Source organism: Myotis nattereri (genome assembly GCF_964212035.1).
Source record: "Myotis nattereri genome assembly, chromosome: 20".
NCBI classification, from domain to species: domain Eukaryota; kingdom Metazoa; phylum Chordata; class Mammalia; order Chiroptera; family Vespertilionidae; genus Myotis; species Myotis nattereri.
Genome location: NC_138096.1, coordinates 4,563,379 through 4,577,820, shown reverse-complemented (window position 1 = coordinate 4,577,820; position 14,442 = coordinate 4,563,379). Strand labels below are relative to the sequence as shown.

General features: G+C 56.9%; 2 protein-coding genes across 3 annotated transcripts in view; both read left to right on the top strand.

Moving 5' to 3' along the window:
* Positions 1-6,733, top strand: part of LYST (lysosomal trafficking regulator) — a 75,148-nt gene extending 68,415 nt beyond the window's left edge. The window contains exons 46-52 of the mRNA XM_081114529.1: positions 568-704; positions 2,311-2,409; positions 2,504-2,643; positions 2,857-2,954; positions 3,651-3,807; positions 4,182-4,253; positions 5,053-6,733. Coding sequence (XP_080970655.1) covers positions 568-704; positions 2,311-2,409; positions 2,504-2,643; positions 2,857-2,954; positions 3,651-3,807; positions 4,182-4,253; positions 5,053-5,191 — 842 coding nt within the window. The 3' untranslated portion in view covers positions 5,192-6,733. The remainder of the gene's footprint in view (positions 1-567; positions 705-2,310; positions 2,410-2,503; positions 2,644-2,856; positions 2,955-3,650; positions 3,808-4,181; positions 4,254-5,052) is intronic.
* Positions 6,734-7,098: 365 nt separating this feature from the next.
* Positions 7,099-13,504, top strand: GNG4 (G protein subunit gamma 4). Of its 2 annotated transcripts, none has more exons than XM_081114571.1 (3): positions 7,099-7,499; positions 9,215-9,443; positions 12,892-13,504. In XM_081114571.1, exons 2-3 carry the CDS (start codon positions 9,357-9,359, stop codon positions 13,018-13,020), a joined length of 216 nt encoding a protein of 71 aa, XP_080970697.1. In that variant the 5' UTR covers positions 7,099-7,499; positions 9,215-9,356; the 3' UTR covers positions 13,021-13,504. The 2 variants fall into 2 exon arrangements, with proteins under 2 accessions (XP_080970697.1, XP_080970698.1); XM_081114572.1 differs by having other exon boundaries at positions 7,140-7,499; positions 9,218-9,443.
* The last annotated feature ends 938 nt before the right edge of the window (positions 13,505-14,442 follow it).

Here is a 14,442-nt window from a genome sequence, read left to right as displayed (position 1 = left end):
GTCCATGCACCCACCCACCCAACCCAGCCCCCGCCCAGGGTGCTGGGACCCCTGCCAGACACTCGGCACCTAAATGAAATGGCCAAGCCTGGCTGCGCCTCGGCTCTTCCAGACACACACACACACACACACACACACACACACCCTCCCCGAAGGGTGTGTTGTTGCTTCTGTTTTTGTTTTTTTTAGAGAGAAGCATCGATGTGAGAGAGAAACATACGGGTTGCCTCCCACGCGCCCCGACCAGGGATGGCATCTGGGTGCTGCCACGGGGTTATCTGGGGAGCTGTTTACACAGCATCTGGTTCATGTTCGTTTTTAGAAATAAATTGGTGCAGAACATGACTAGAGTGAGCTTGACTATTCCTGTCTTTTATAAAAATCCCTTAACACAGTTGAAAAGGAACCGCATGAGCATTAAAGGAATAGAATGAGCATAAACCGCTCGTCCTGTGGACGGGAAGATGCCCTCGCACGGACACTGTGCTGCTGTGCGAGCTCTGGCCCATGCCCTGGGTGTCGGGGCTGCGGGCACAGGGAGCCTGAGCCTGGCCCTCCCCCCCGCAGGCGTGCGGAGCATGAACAGCACCGACATCCAGTGGTCGGCCATCCTGAGCTGGGGCTACGCCGACAACATCCTGAGGCTGAAGAGCAAGCAGAGCGAGCCCCCCGTCAACTTCATCCAGAGCTCTCCGCAGTACCAGGTAAGCTGCTCCGCCCTGTTCGTGCTGGTAATCACCGTGAAACATGCTCACGGAGGCCAGGCCATCGCAGCCAGGCTCCAAGATCCAGCGACGTGTCCCAGCGAGAAGCTGGTGCCGCTGGGCGCCTGCCTGGTCTCGGGGCTTCCGGACGCCCCGTATCTCATGGAGATGTGTGGTCAGCTCAGCTGTCGCCAAGGGCACGGTGTGTGAACAGAATCAGCATGGCTTTCACCTCATAGCGTCCGCCTGCCTTCTGCCCTGTGCACCCTCCACACCTGGCGCTTCCCCAGTGGACCAGGTACCTGGGCGTCAGGTTGCGGTGGAAGGCGCGCGGGTCTCACTGGGATCCGAGGGAGCGTCCCGGCCTGTTATTTCCTGTGTCGCCTTGGCTTTGGCAAGTGACTCGCCTCCTGAGCTTGAGTTCCTGTCCTCTTCAAAACTGGGAAGAGGGACTCTGCTGCTGTCTCCGTGAGCTGTTGTGAGATGTCTCTAACGTCTGTAAAGTTCCTTTGTAAACTGTATTATATATCACTAGACAAGAGGCTCGGCCCTCGCAGCCCCGGCTTTGTCCTGAAGGTTGTCCAGCTGTTTGGTCTAATGAGCATATTAGCTCCTTATTGTAGAGGCTGTCTGTGCGTGCACAGTGCATACATGCACGTGGCCCCAGCCCCCTAGGCTGCACGGAGCCTTCCTTCTCTGACTGCCTTCTCCGGGGAGGTCCTTCACTGTGCTCAGACCTCCGTCACCCACATGACACCTGCTGCTTGTTCTGTGCCCACAAGCACCCCATTCCCTGAGCGCTGTGATGGAGCCACTGCTTTGGGGAACTGTTGGCAGAGAAGGAAAAGAGAGCGATGACTTGTTTACTTAACCCTAATACACCTGGAAAAAGTCACCCTCGCCTTTTGTTATCTGGCTTACCAGTCAACGAACAAAAGTAAGAAGGAAGGACGGTGAAAAGCACATTTATTAGAAATCTTAATAAGAATGTAAGCATTGCAAAATTACTTCCGTCATGCACGCTTCGGCACACAGACATCATTAACGACGCGGGAATATGCTCATAAGTCCGTTTCGCAGAGCGGGAGGGTCCAGGCTCCTCCCGCAAAGCGCTGTGTGAGAAGCACTTCACCGTAGCTAACTGGGCGAGAATACGGGCCTCGTTTCCATCCTTAGAAACACACTGTTCACTCGTTAGCTCTCGAGAAGGTTCGTTAGAATATTATGTGAAGACCACGCACTGACCATCTTCATCATCATCAGAGATGAGGGTCCTGCTGTCCCTTTGTCTTCGTTTTCTGATGAATTAGAACCAGACGATCGTGTGTGTGTGTGTGTGTGTGTGTGTGTGTGCGCGCGTGCGCGTGTAAGTGTATGTACACAGAAAAATGTAGATGCATAAACATTTTAATTTGGAAGCAGCTTTAGGCACTTGATTAAAGTTGCAGAATGCTCTCTTTTTATATCTTTGCACCATTCTAATCATTGCAAGTAAAACGTTTCCCTCAAATTTTGTGATCATATATTTTGAAAATAGTCGTCAGAAAAGTAGCAGCATTTCTGATGCTTTTTAAACACGATCATCTGCGATTTGTCGTTTCCCAAGGTGACCAGCTGTGCGTGGGTGCCTGACAGCTGCCAGCTGTTCACCGGGAGCCGGTGTGGCGTCATCACCGCCTATGCCAACAGGATGGCGGGCAGCGCGGTGGGTCCGGCGGGTGTTTTTATTTTTGAGATAAATGCTAGGACCCCTTTTGTCATTGCTTTTATCTGACATTTTCCTTCATTTTGACTGTCAGCCTTCAGAGATAGAGATGGAGTCCCAGGTACACCTCTACGGGCACACGGAGGAGGTCACCAGCCTGTTTGTCTGCAAACCCTACAGCATCCTGATAAGCGTGAGCCGCGATGGCACCTGTGTCATCTGGGACCTGAACAGGTACCGCGGGTCCCGGGCCCGCACAGCGGCGAACGGTGCCAGTTCTCACTGATACAGGCTTTGTCATGGAATTGAAATCAGAAGATCCGTTAGGAAGACAGTTAGGAATGCCTTACGAATAGCAGTACATGTACTGAGGGGAAGAATTCTACATATAACACATATCATTACTACCTCATGTTCATATGCACATTCATGGTTTTGGTCTTTCAGGCTGTGCTACGTACAGACTCTGGCAGGACACAAAAGCCCTGTCACAGCCGTCTCGGCCAGCGAAACGACAGGCGACATCGCCACTGTGTGTGACTCAGGTGAGCCAGCCCAAGGCTAAGCACAGGCCGCCGCCAAGCAGTGCCCTCGGCCTGTTGGGCACGTCACAGTGACACTGATGGGTGCAGTTCTCAGTCCCTCCAGATGGAATGCTTTGTTAATAGCATGTACGTGTATTAATATGCAATCAGGCCCCCCTGGCCGGTGTGGCTCAGCGGTGGAGCGTCAGCCTGCGCACCCGGGGGCCGGGTTCTATGCCCGGTCACAGCATGTACCTGGGTTGCAGTTCATTCCCTGGGCCCCAGTTGAGGGAACTGGGGGCCACCTGTAATTCTCTCAGCAATAAAAATAAAAGCATTAGCTTTAACTCAGGTAATCGAGAGCAACACTGTTCTTCAGAGTCATACTGGTCGCTTCTTACAGATGATCTCAGAGAAGATGTTCCCTTTTGGGGGCTTGGTCAGCTTTCTGATTGGTCCTTTCAGGTTCAGGTGTGGCTGGTCCTGAGCTGACATATGAGTCAGAGTTAATTTGCCGGCTGCTCTCGACTGCAGGTTAATGTTGTCACTGGTCGTTGTTTTTGGATGAACATGCAGTCCCAGGTGACTTGCAGGCAGTCCTTTCATTTGTTCGTCTGCAGCCAGGAGCTGCCTGTCAGCGCCAGCACCAGCACCAGCTCAGGCCCGGGGGCGGCTGGGAGCTGCCACCTCGGTGACCGGCGCTGGTTGTGGTTTCAGCCGGCGGGGGCAGTGACCTCAGACTCTGGACGGTGAACGGGGACCTGGTGGGACACGTGCACTGCAGAGAGGTCATCTGCTCGGTGGCGTTCTCCAACCAGCCGGAGGGCGTGTCCATCAACGTGATCGCGGGGGGACTGGAGAACGGGACCGTGAGGTGAGGCGCGAGCGGTGGCTGCTGCTGTTCCCCAGGGCACGGCACTTTCAGAAAGAAGCTTTTAATATCTAGGCATATCAATATGTAGCAATGGGAAATTTAAAGTCACCTTCAGTTATTCCTGTTTTATTTCTAGAAGACAGCTTTAGTGCAGTTTTGAAAGTTTCTGTTCTTTGTTAACCGTTAAAGGTTAACAGTACAAATATACCCAGTGGGGTGTTCTTACTGCATCTCCACCCCCGCAAACTTCCCAGAAGTAACTGCTGTTGTTTATTGTGCTTCCTTCTGGGTGATTTTTAACAAATAAACAAGTAGGTGGGCTTTCTTCACGAAGGGAATTCCGTTGGCATAATTGTGGCGCCTTTCCCCTCCAGGCTGTGGAGCACATGGGACCTGAAGCCTGTGCGGGAAATCACGTTCCCCAAGTCCAACAAGCCCATCGTCAGGTAAGCCTCCCTCCCTCGCTTCACACTGGGCTCTGAGTGTATTTTGTTGGACATGAGCACACACAGACCTAAAGAAACCTGTGATGGGAGTTTCGTAAACAGCCAACACCTATCAAACCCCAGGCTGCCCAGACCCAGTGGCCAAAGGAGGCCCAGTCCTTGTCTTGGTGGAGCTTAAATCTGATTCAGGAGCCGAGTCTAACCCACGGGCACACGGGGCGGGGCCCGGAAAGGCCTAGAGTTGAAGCGATGTCTTTCCTTTTTGTTGAAGAGACGGTCACGTGACTGACGGCCCAGGGCGTGCCTGGCAGGACCGTTCTGCGTGGCCCCCTCACCCCCCGCTGAAAACTCGATTAGACATAAGGAAGTCAAATTCTACCCTATTAAATACATTTATTTTCAGTATGCTAAATTTCCAGTTTAATGACCCTAAGTTAATAATTTATTTTTATATTTAAGTGAAATTATATATCTCCTTAAATAATAATTTATTACTCTAAAGAGAAAAGGTAGAACTGTTACATTTTTTAAAGTTTCCTGTGCCCAAGTGTTTGTGTTGACGTCATAAAGGAAAAACAGGAAGGAACGGGAAAGTGGGGAAGGAGGGGATGGAACCGACACTGCTCCATATCGCCTGTGGGAGGAGCCCCCAAGGTGCCCCGGGGCCCCTAGACCACCTGCCAATCAGCAGGACCCGTGGCCGTGGCAGGCATGCGGAGAGCGTCACTTCTGCACCCAGATCCCCGTGTGATCACCCGTGTTAGAGACACACCGTGCAGACGGCTTTTCTCTCCCACAGCCTCACCTTCTCCTGTGACGGCCACCACCTGTACACGGCAAACAGCGAGGGCACCGTCATCGCCTGGTGCCGGAAGGACCAGCAGCGCCTGAAGCAGCCCATGTTCTGCTCCTTCCTGAGCAGCTACGCGGCCGGCTGAGGGCGGCGGGGTGTCCGAGAGCCTGGCGCTCCATCAGGATCTGTGGCTTCCGTTTGGGAGGCTGAACCTGAAGAAACGATGAGCAGACACCCTCAGATACTTATAAAACCTCTTCATCTGCACCGACCTCTGCAGCTCCCAGGGCGCTGGGCGGAGGGTCTCGCTGTACGTGTGGTCGGGAGGGTGACGGGCATGGCCCGCAGGACTGGGCCTCCGTGAGTCAGTCCCATTCGTTGTTCTTCTACGGAGGAGATGAGGGCCCCGTTTCTATCATTCCAACAGTTTGTGCCGAGATAACTCCTCACCACCTGCCCCCCGCCCCCCAAAAAAGGAAAGTAAAAGGTCAAGAAGTCAGGACTTGGTGATGACCAGGCGTTTTACGGGCTGGCTGGCCACCGGAAACAGATGACTAACGACTCCGTGTTAAACAGCAGCTGCTGCCAGGCCTTCGCTCAGATAGACCCAGAGTTTGTTGACCTCCACCCACAAGAACAGGTAGCCGCGATTCAGACACGTTCTCTGTCTCCATAAAAGTCCTGTTTAAAACCCATAACACTAGCCACTGCCTGCCCTTCGCCGAGTCACGAAGATGGAAACCCGGTGATCGCTCCTCACGGGAGCCTCCACTGCCGGGCGGGCGTGCACAGCCGGGCGAGCCGTCGGGCCAGCGTGCAGGAGCTTCCCCCGGGGAGTGACTGCTCACTCTGTCTTAAAAAGGCTGGACAGCCCTGCGGGACCGGTTCCACTCTGCTCTGCTAACTGTGCCGCCCGAGAATTCCAGCGACAGCGGGGACACCTCCCTGTGCGCCCAGCACGCCGCCGCCGTCAGGACCGACCCCAAGCTCGGAACAGCCTCCCCCCACCCCGGTTGCAGCCGTGTGTCCACTGGGAGCTGCTGCATCGGCTGTGAAGACACTAATCGCTGAGCGACACGTGACCACACGAGACACACGTGTTCCTGCCTGAGAATACCGGTGCGATTGTGTGAAAATGTGACTCCTACGGTGTTTACAGAACTACTTTGTCACTTCCAGACTTTCTAAAACATTCTGCGTAAAAACTGCAGGAAGCACGATGCGTGGATGGATGCAAGAGGCAGCAGGGGCTGGGCCTCGACCTGGAGCCGTGGGGCCTGGAGCCGCACCCACTGCCTGGCACCGACCTGGGGCTCCGGCCCAGGCGGAGGCGACCTTCCTCCTGTTCACGTTGCCGTGATCTGCTTGTTTTAAAAAACTGCAGCTACTGTCTGCTTTCACTTTTCTACTGAGAGCGTTCAATGAGTCCCATTAGAAGAGGGTTGCTACTCAGTCCTTTATTTTTAAGGCTGAAGTCCGTCATTTAAAGAAATATGCAAAGTGACTGGTCTTGTAAAGAGTGCAATGTTCTATTTTTATGTAAAATAAACATGAATCCGGGGGGATTATTTATTCAGCATGAAACTAATACATACATGTTTAAACGCCCCCGGGCCTGTTGCAGCGGACACTGTGACTGACGGCTTCCCTCTGTCCTCCCTGCCGCTCAGCCCGGAGTAAATGTCATAAAACAGACTGAAGGCGGCTCTTTACACGACCCGGTGCTGCGGCCGGACTCAGGCCGATGCCCTGGTGTCTGACCCGCCCAGGTTCTCCCTGAGCGCCTTAGGGATTCACCCCGCTGCACCCCCCTCCCTCCCTGGGCCCGGGAGGCGCGCTGCAAGGGGATCAGGGGGAGCGGGAAGGCGGGGCGGGGAGCCTAGGGGGTCGGGACAGGGAGTACGGGGAGGGGGAGTACGGGGAGCCCGCAGGGGGACGGGGAGGGGGTGAGATACCAGCGCAGGGGCTGGGCGGGGCCGTGGGTGGGGCTGGGAGGCGGGGCGGAGCCCCTGCGCGGGAAGCCTGGGGAGGGAGCCCCCGTGACGCACCGGTGACGGCGGCGGGCGGGATTGCCCTGCCCCTCCAGGCGCCCGGAGACCCGCTGCGGAGCTGGCGCGACCCCTGCGGAGCAAGACGCGGGGCTGGGCCGGGCTGAGCCAGAGGCACCCGGCGCCCTTTCGGGCCGGCGCTGCTGACGGGCTCCCGCCCCGCGCCCACGGGGGACGATGCCGCGCGGCCCGGCTCCCCACGCCCCCCGCGCGCGCCGTGCGGGAGACAAAGCCCGCGCGTGAGCGGAGGCGGGGCTGTGCGGACGGGCGACACCTGGGCTCCGCGCTCGAGGGCGGAACGTCCCGGATCCGGTGCCCGCGGAGCTTTGCGTGAAGAACTGGTCCCGACCCCGCGGCCGGCACAGGTGCGCGGCTGCTCGAACCCGGACCCTCCGCCCAGCGCAGGTGCGTACGGACTGTGAGGCTCCGGGGGACCGTGTCCTTGCGGGTCGGGGCGGGCGCTGCTCTCCTGGAGGTCGCCCCTGGCCCCACGCCCAGGACCTCCCCGGACAGAGGGTGGCCCGTTGGCCATGTTACCGGGAAAATGCTTTGGGGAGCGCCAGCTGGGGTTCCGTTGCTTCCCATCCCCTGGGACACCGGCCTCCAAGCGGTTCCAGGGGCGACAAGGCGAGGGTTGCCCCCCTCCCTGTGGCGTCTGTCCCGGATGCTGGTGCTGAAATGCGGGCGCTCGCCTGAGGGCTTTGGGGAGCGCGGGTCTGATTCTCCTTAGAAATAACGGGGGGCGGGGGTGTGGCAAGGAGGGCAGGGGTGCCGCTGGAGAAGGGTCTGCATTGAGGAGGACTTGCTTGTTGTGTGCACCTTGGACTAAGATATAGGACAGTGATGGCGAACCTTTTGAGCGCGGCATGTCAGCATTTTGAAAAACCCTAACTTAACTTTGGTGCCGTGTCACATACAGAAATTTTTTGATATTTGCAACCCATAGTAAAACAAAGACATATTTTTGATATTTATTTTATAAACTTAAATACCATTTAACAAAGAAAAATCAACCAAAAAAATGAGTTCGCGTGTCAGAGGTTTGCCATCACTGGTATAGGACGTCCCAAAATGTCCAAGTTCGACCAAATGGTAACATGGTTGGTGGGTTCTGCTGGCTTGTTCCGCCCAGGACTGTCAGAGGCTGGTCGCAGCCCGGCCCACGTGGCTCAGTGGTTGAGCCTCGACCTATCAACCAGGGGGTCAGGGCTCATTTCTGGTCCCGGGTTGCGGGCTCCATCCCCACTGCGGGGCGTGCAGGAGGCAGCCGATCAATGATTCTCTCTCATCATTGATGTTTCTGTCTCTCTCCCTTCTGCTGTGAAATCAATAAAAATATATATTTTTTAAAAAGGCCCTTTCAGTCCTGAGAAACCAGACCCTGTCCCTGTGAACTGTGGATTATTGCCAAAGTGTGTGTTGGCTCACTCTCCACGGTGAGAAAAGGTAGACACAGCACTTAGTCTGTAGTCGGGTCCGGTGGAAATACACGGGGTACCCCATGCCTTGCTTGTTTAAGGAGTAGCCTGGCTGAGGGGTCATGAGGCTGAAATGACTGTTTAGGACAATGGCCTTCCTGTTTGCGGCTCCGACCCTCAGCCTCCTTGCAAGGGGTCCGGGTCGGTCTTTAGGAGTGATTGCGGGTAACGCTGCCTCACACACACACACACACACACACACACACACACACACAGCTACACCTTATGAGGAAGGTGGCCAAATGGCTGAGAAAAGATTGACGTGCAAAAGACACATCATCTCATTTATTTATAGCCGCGTCTCACTATCACCTTTTTTTTTATACCTGTCTCGCTGTTCTGCTTGGGAGGGGAGAATGCCTCCAGTGCCCGCGTGTCCGTCCATTGCCCTTTCCCGTCTCGGGACTTCGAAGCGGCGTCTTTCGGAAATCCCCCGCTTGCTCTCCCCGCAGCTTTCTGAGCGGAGCTCCTGTCCAGTCCTGTGGATTTCCCTGTCTCTGGGTATTTTATTCACTCTGGACACACGCAGGCAGGAAGAGACATACCGCTCAGGGAGAGCGATTGCTTGGTCACTGCTTGTGAACCGGAAATGGAATGTTAGCTTCTTTACTGCACCAAAATATCAGAATATCCTTCCCACAGCAGCCAGCGGCAGGTGGCGGACGGGACGGGACCGGACAGGCGCTGAGCAGGCCCCGCCTCGCCCTTGGGAAGCAGCGCCTGTGCCCTCTGCCTCTTCTCCCGGCCGTTCCAGGGCCTCCAGGGCCGCGGGAGGAAGGAGGGCATGTCCAGCAGCAGCACCGCCAGCATCTCGCAGGCCCGCAAGGCCGTGGAGCAGCTCAAGATGGAAGCCTGCATGGACCGGGTGAAGGTGAGCAACGCCCCCCACCCCCCTGCTCCTCGGCCCACACCCGCCAGCAGTTTGCTTCAGCATTGCCTCTGTGTCCACCACGGTCAGGGGGTCAGGAGTCACGTGACGCCCGGTGTGCGGGGTCTCCAGGTATACGCTGGGTCCTCAGGGTTCTATTTAGCTCCATTGTCGTGCCAATAAGCAAGAAAGAGTTCAGCATGGAGCCCTGGCTGGTTGCACAGTGGTTAGAGCAAGTATGTCAAACTTGCAGCTGGTGAGAGGGAGAGAGAGAGAAACATCAATGATGAGAGAATCATTGGTTGGGGGCCTCCTGCACTCCCCCCACTGGGGATCGAGCCCGCAGCCCGGGTGTGTGCCCTGGCCAGGAATCGAACCGTGACCTCCTGGTTCACAGGTCGATGCTCAACCACTGAGCCACACCGGCCGTGCAGTGGCCGGCCGAGTTTGACCTTGTCAAAGACACCGTCGCCGTGGGGGCTGCCACTGGGCTGTGCTCTCCTCTATAATCCTGCTTTGTTTTCTCAGGGGTGGCAGGCGGAGCTTGTAATGGATCCCAAGTCCTATTGTTAGAGAGACGGGGATTGCTGAACAATAGGTGTGAGGCGCTCTGAGCGGATGCGGATGCGAATGCAGGGCTGTCACGGCCAGAATAGTAATTATGCCATCCCCTTGTCCTGGAATGTGACTATAGCAATTGCAACATTTTCTCCCATCATCGAAGCTTGTAATTACAGTGCAGCCACGGGGGTTATGTGCTAACTTGGTCTGTTTTAATCACCTCTTTTCCTCTGAAATGTAATGGTAAAGTCCCACCGTTGTTCCCAAGCTGCCGGTTTGTTTCTTTTCTTTTCCTTTCTTCTTTTTTTTTTTTTTTTTTTTTGAGTCTACAGACTGTTTATTAGAGGGTGGAGAAGGGCAGCGGGGAGAGCTGCCCCTTCTAGTGACTGACGACAGGGTTCACATAGACAGCTCTGGACCACACGCTGGTTCTGGCTTACACTTTTGCTTCTGGTCTCTGAGCAGGAAAGAGGCAGGTGCCCGGGAGCCAGCGTGCGGAGGTGGAGGCGGAGGGGGAAGCGGCAATGGGGACTATTGATGGGGAATGAACAAAGCCTCGCACCTCTCGCCCTGAGGCAGGAGCCGGCTGAACGGACTAGCCTGGGGCTCTGGGTTCTCCCGGTTCTCTGCCATGGCCTCTGAGGGGCGGGCCGGGCCGGGCTGCGGGTGGATTGCTGAGCAGTGAGAGCCTGTGGTCCAGCAGGCCAGCCTGGCAGCCAGAGGGGAGGCTGGGAGGAGTCTTGCAAGGAGCAAGCCCCACCCCGTGAGGATGCTGCCAGGATGATGCCCGGAGTCAGGAGAGGGTGCGCATAAAGAGGCAGCAACCAGGCAGACACCCACATCTCTTTAATTGGGGGGGGGGGCGGGGGGGGGCACCGGGAGGAGCGGCCCCAGGCCCTCTCACTGCGCGGCTTGTTCACTGGCACTGCTTCCTGCGTCAGCTCTGGAGGCTGGAGAAGGGCTCGATGCGCAAAGGAAGGCGCCCCCACAGTGGCTGGGGCCGTGGCCTCGCTGTTGGCCTGGTGAAGCCACACTCGCCCAGTGTCCTGCTCTCATCCAGAAGTTGGTCATCCTTGCGCAGCCGCTGCGAATGCCCTTGACGATGCGTTTCAGCTCCAACACGGTGCTCAGCTCCTTGGCGTCCCTGAAGGTGGAGGTCTTATGGCGCCGGATCATAAGGAACACGTCCTGGGGGCAGCGGATTGGCATGAACAGGGAACCGGCCCCCCTTCCCTATGCCCCCCTCCCCCCAGGCCCGTGGCCTCTGCCGCTCCCAGCCCCGCCCCCGGTTCGTGTCTTCTAAACTGGGCACTTGTGCCCTGGCCGGTGTTGCTCAGTGGATAGAGCATCAGCCTGCAGACTGAAGGGTCTCAGGTTTGATTCCCGGTCAGGGCACATGGCCGGTTGTGGGCTCGATCCCCAGTGTGGGGCGTGCAGGAGGCAGCCGATCCATGATTCTCTCTCATCGTTGATGTTTCTCTCTCTCCCTCTCCCTTCCTCTCTGAAATCAATCAATCAATCAACTGGTCACCCGTGACCTCCTCAGGTCTTGGTTCCTGTTACATAGGACTCCACTCTCACCCAGAGGAGTGTGGCCAAGCAAACGCACCCGTGATCCCACAACAAGAACGGGAGGCGATCTAAGGACAGTTGGTTTTCTTGGAAGAGAAACTGTGGCATCAAGGGCAGCACCACCTTTGGAGGTGACAGCATCCCTGGATGAGACCCCCCAGACCAGCAGGGCCAGGCACTGGTAGGAAGGTTGTTAGGGTGTTGCAGACACGGGGCTGCGAGGGTCGCAGATACACGGATGTGAGACAGAACATGGCCCAGTGCCATCCTCCACCTCTGTCCAGAGAGAGCCCCATTTCTGAGCCCCACCTCCCGTGCTTCCGTCCTGGCGCAGTGCCCCCTGGTGGCTGCTCTTGGGAAATTAAATGAGTCAGGTCCATCTACATCAGCGGTTCTCAACCTTCCTAATGCCGCGACCCTTTAATACAGTTCCTCATGTTGTGGTGACCCCCAATGTCATTGTTACAAATTGAACATCAGTAAAGCATAGTGATTAATCACAAACACAATATGTAATTATAGATGTGTTTTCCCATGGTCTTAGGCGACCCCTGTGAAAGGGTCGCTCGACCCCCAAAGGGGTCTCGACCCACAGGTTGAGAACCGCTGATCTACATAGATACTCACAGGCATCTGAACTAGTAAACTGATCCAGGCCCAGGAGGAACAATTATAATGTAGCAAGTCAGCTTCAGACCAGGGGAGGGTGCTGGTGAACCATAAACCGAGGCACACGAAAAATTTTCTTCGTCACACTAAAATATTTTTCAGGATTTTACTAGTATCTGAGCCCGGCCGGCGTGGCTCAGTGGTTGAGCATTGACCTACGAACCAGGAGGTCACGGTTCAATTCCTGGTCAGGGCACAGGCCCGGGTTGCGGGCTCGATCCCCAGTGGGGGGTGTGCGGGAGGCAGCCGATCAATGATTCTCTCTCATCATTGTTTCTCTCTCTCTCTCTCCCTCTCGCCGGCCAAGAGTTTGACATGCTTGCTCTAACTGATCGGAGGCAGCCAATCAGTGATTCCCTCTCATCATTTGTTTCTCTCCCTCTCCTTTCCTCTGAAATCAATAAAAATATATTTAAAAACAGGGGAGGCCGGGACCCTCCTGCTGCCTCCCGTTCTGTTCTGCCAGGTGGTGGGACTGGAGCAGCGTCCACCCGTCTCCTCGGGTTTGCACCCAGCCTCTCCCCAGGCCGAGCATGGGCTCGCCGCTGGCTGTGCACACAGCCCGTCCTGTCCTTGGCGGGCCCACTCTCCACACACACGCTGGGAACTGGCCCCTCACCCTGCACCTGCCTGTGCCGTGTCCCCGCAGGTGTCCCAGGCCGCCGCGGACCTGCTGGCCTACTGCGAGGCCCACGTCCGGGAGGACCCGCTCATCATCCCCGTGCCGGCGTCGGAAAACCCGTTCCGGGAGAAGAAGTTCTTCTGCACCATCCTCTGACGCCCTTGGCCATGCAGCACCTCCTTTTCCGGACCGCCCCGCGGGAACCCGCATGCCCGTAGCTTTAGGGAGCCCCCTCCCCGCCCTGCCCGTCCCTGCTCAGCCACCCCTCAGGGGAGCCGGTCTCGTCTGTCCTTTGGGTTTCATGATTGTAACGATTCCACTTTTCTTTCCGTTTTCATGTTATTTTCTTAAAACACATTTTTGTTTATGTCAGAGAGGAAGGCATCTGTCATTCTGTTCCCAGTTTGTCCAGCATCTGACGCCCCTTCCCGCAGGACGGAATCACCCCTTGCAAGTCCACTGAGTGGGATGCAGTGTCCCCGCCCCTGTGGCTGCCCACATCCCCTCCGCGGTGCACCCCCTTCCTAGCACCGACTGGCCAGGTTGTGAAAATCCTTCCAGCTGTGCACGTTGCATTCGTGCACTTTCCTGTACCCGTGTTATACGTCAATAAAAGGTGGGCTTGGTGGCCAGCAGTCAAGGATCCTACGGTTATTTTTCTGTCTTTGTGGCGCGTGGCTAAGCCTTGACTCCTGGGCACATGAGAGTGTATCTGACACATCCTGAAGTGGGCGGTGCTGGCGATCCAAGGCTGCGTGGGCCTAGCGCCGGCGTTGAGCGCCCCGCAGACAGTGCCCCGGGAAGGGGTGCGGGATGCCAGGCTGTGGAATCCATGTCTTTTGGGAAAACAGCGGGAATCCCACTGGTCAGAGCCTGACATCCCATCCGGTTCCCATTGGGATTCCCTGGAACTGAGGCAGGTGGCATCCTCCCCACTCCTCCTGCCTCGGACCCTCAGGAATGGATGGGGGGGGGGGTGCCACAAACCCCAATTAGCAAACAGCACCTCCGGGTAAGGAGCCCCACCCAAGGCTCCAGGTGGCTCAGCGATGACACCGCCCAGCCCGTAGACACCGAGGCAAACGGCTTCTTTGACGCGGTGCCCCTCGGGGGTTCTCGGCGCCCTCCCAGGCCGCTGAAGGGGCCTGAGGGTCCTGGGCCGGCGGGGCCGGTCGGCGCTGTACCCCGACTGACACTGACTAGAGGGTTCACCGCAGACTCGCGGTGTCGGGCCGCGTGGGGAGCCCGCAGGACCCCGGCTTCGTACAGCAGGCAGCGTCTGCGCGACTGAAAACTGCGGGCTCTTCTAGCTCCTTAGGCCTTCGCCAGGGCGGAGCTACCTCCGCAGCAAGGGGGTGAGGGGACCCCAACCTCCAAGGGGGGGAGCTCCTCGGCATCTCCTCCTCCAAAGCCTTGGAAGGAGGCGGGGTGGCGAAGAAGGGGGGAATGCGCATGCTCAGTGTAGGACCTCCTGCGTCGCCTCCGCGCCCGCCGAGTGACGCAAGCGAGAGCGTGGGTTTCTGGGAAATGTAGTTTCTGGGCCTCCGGACCACTGGTGCGCCGCCCGCCTGGGCCGGG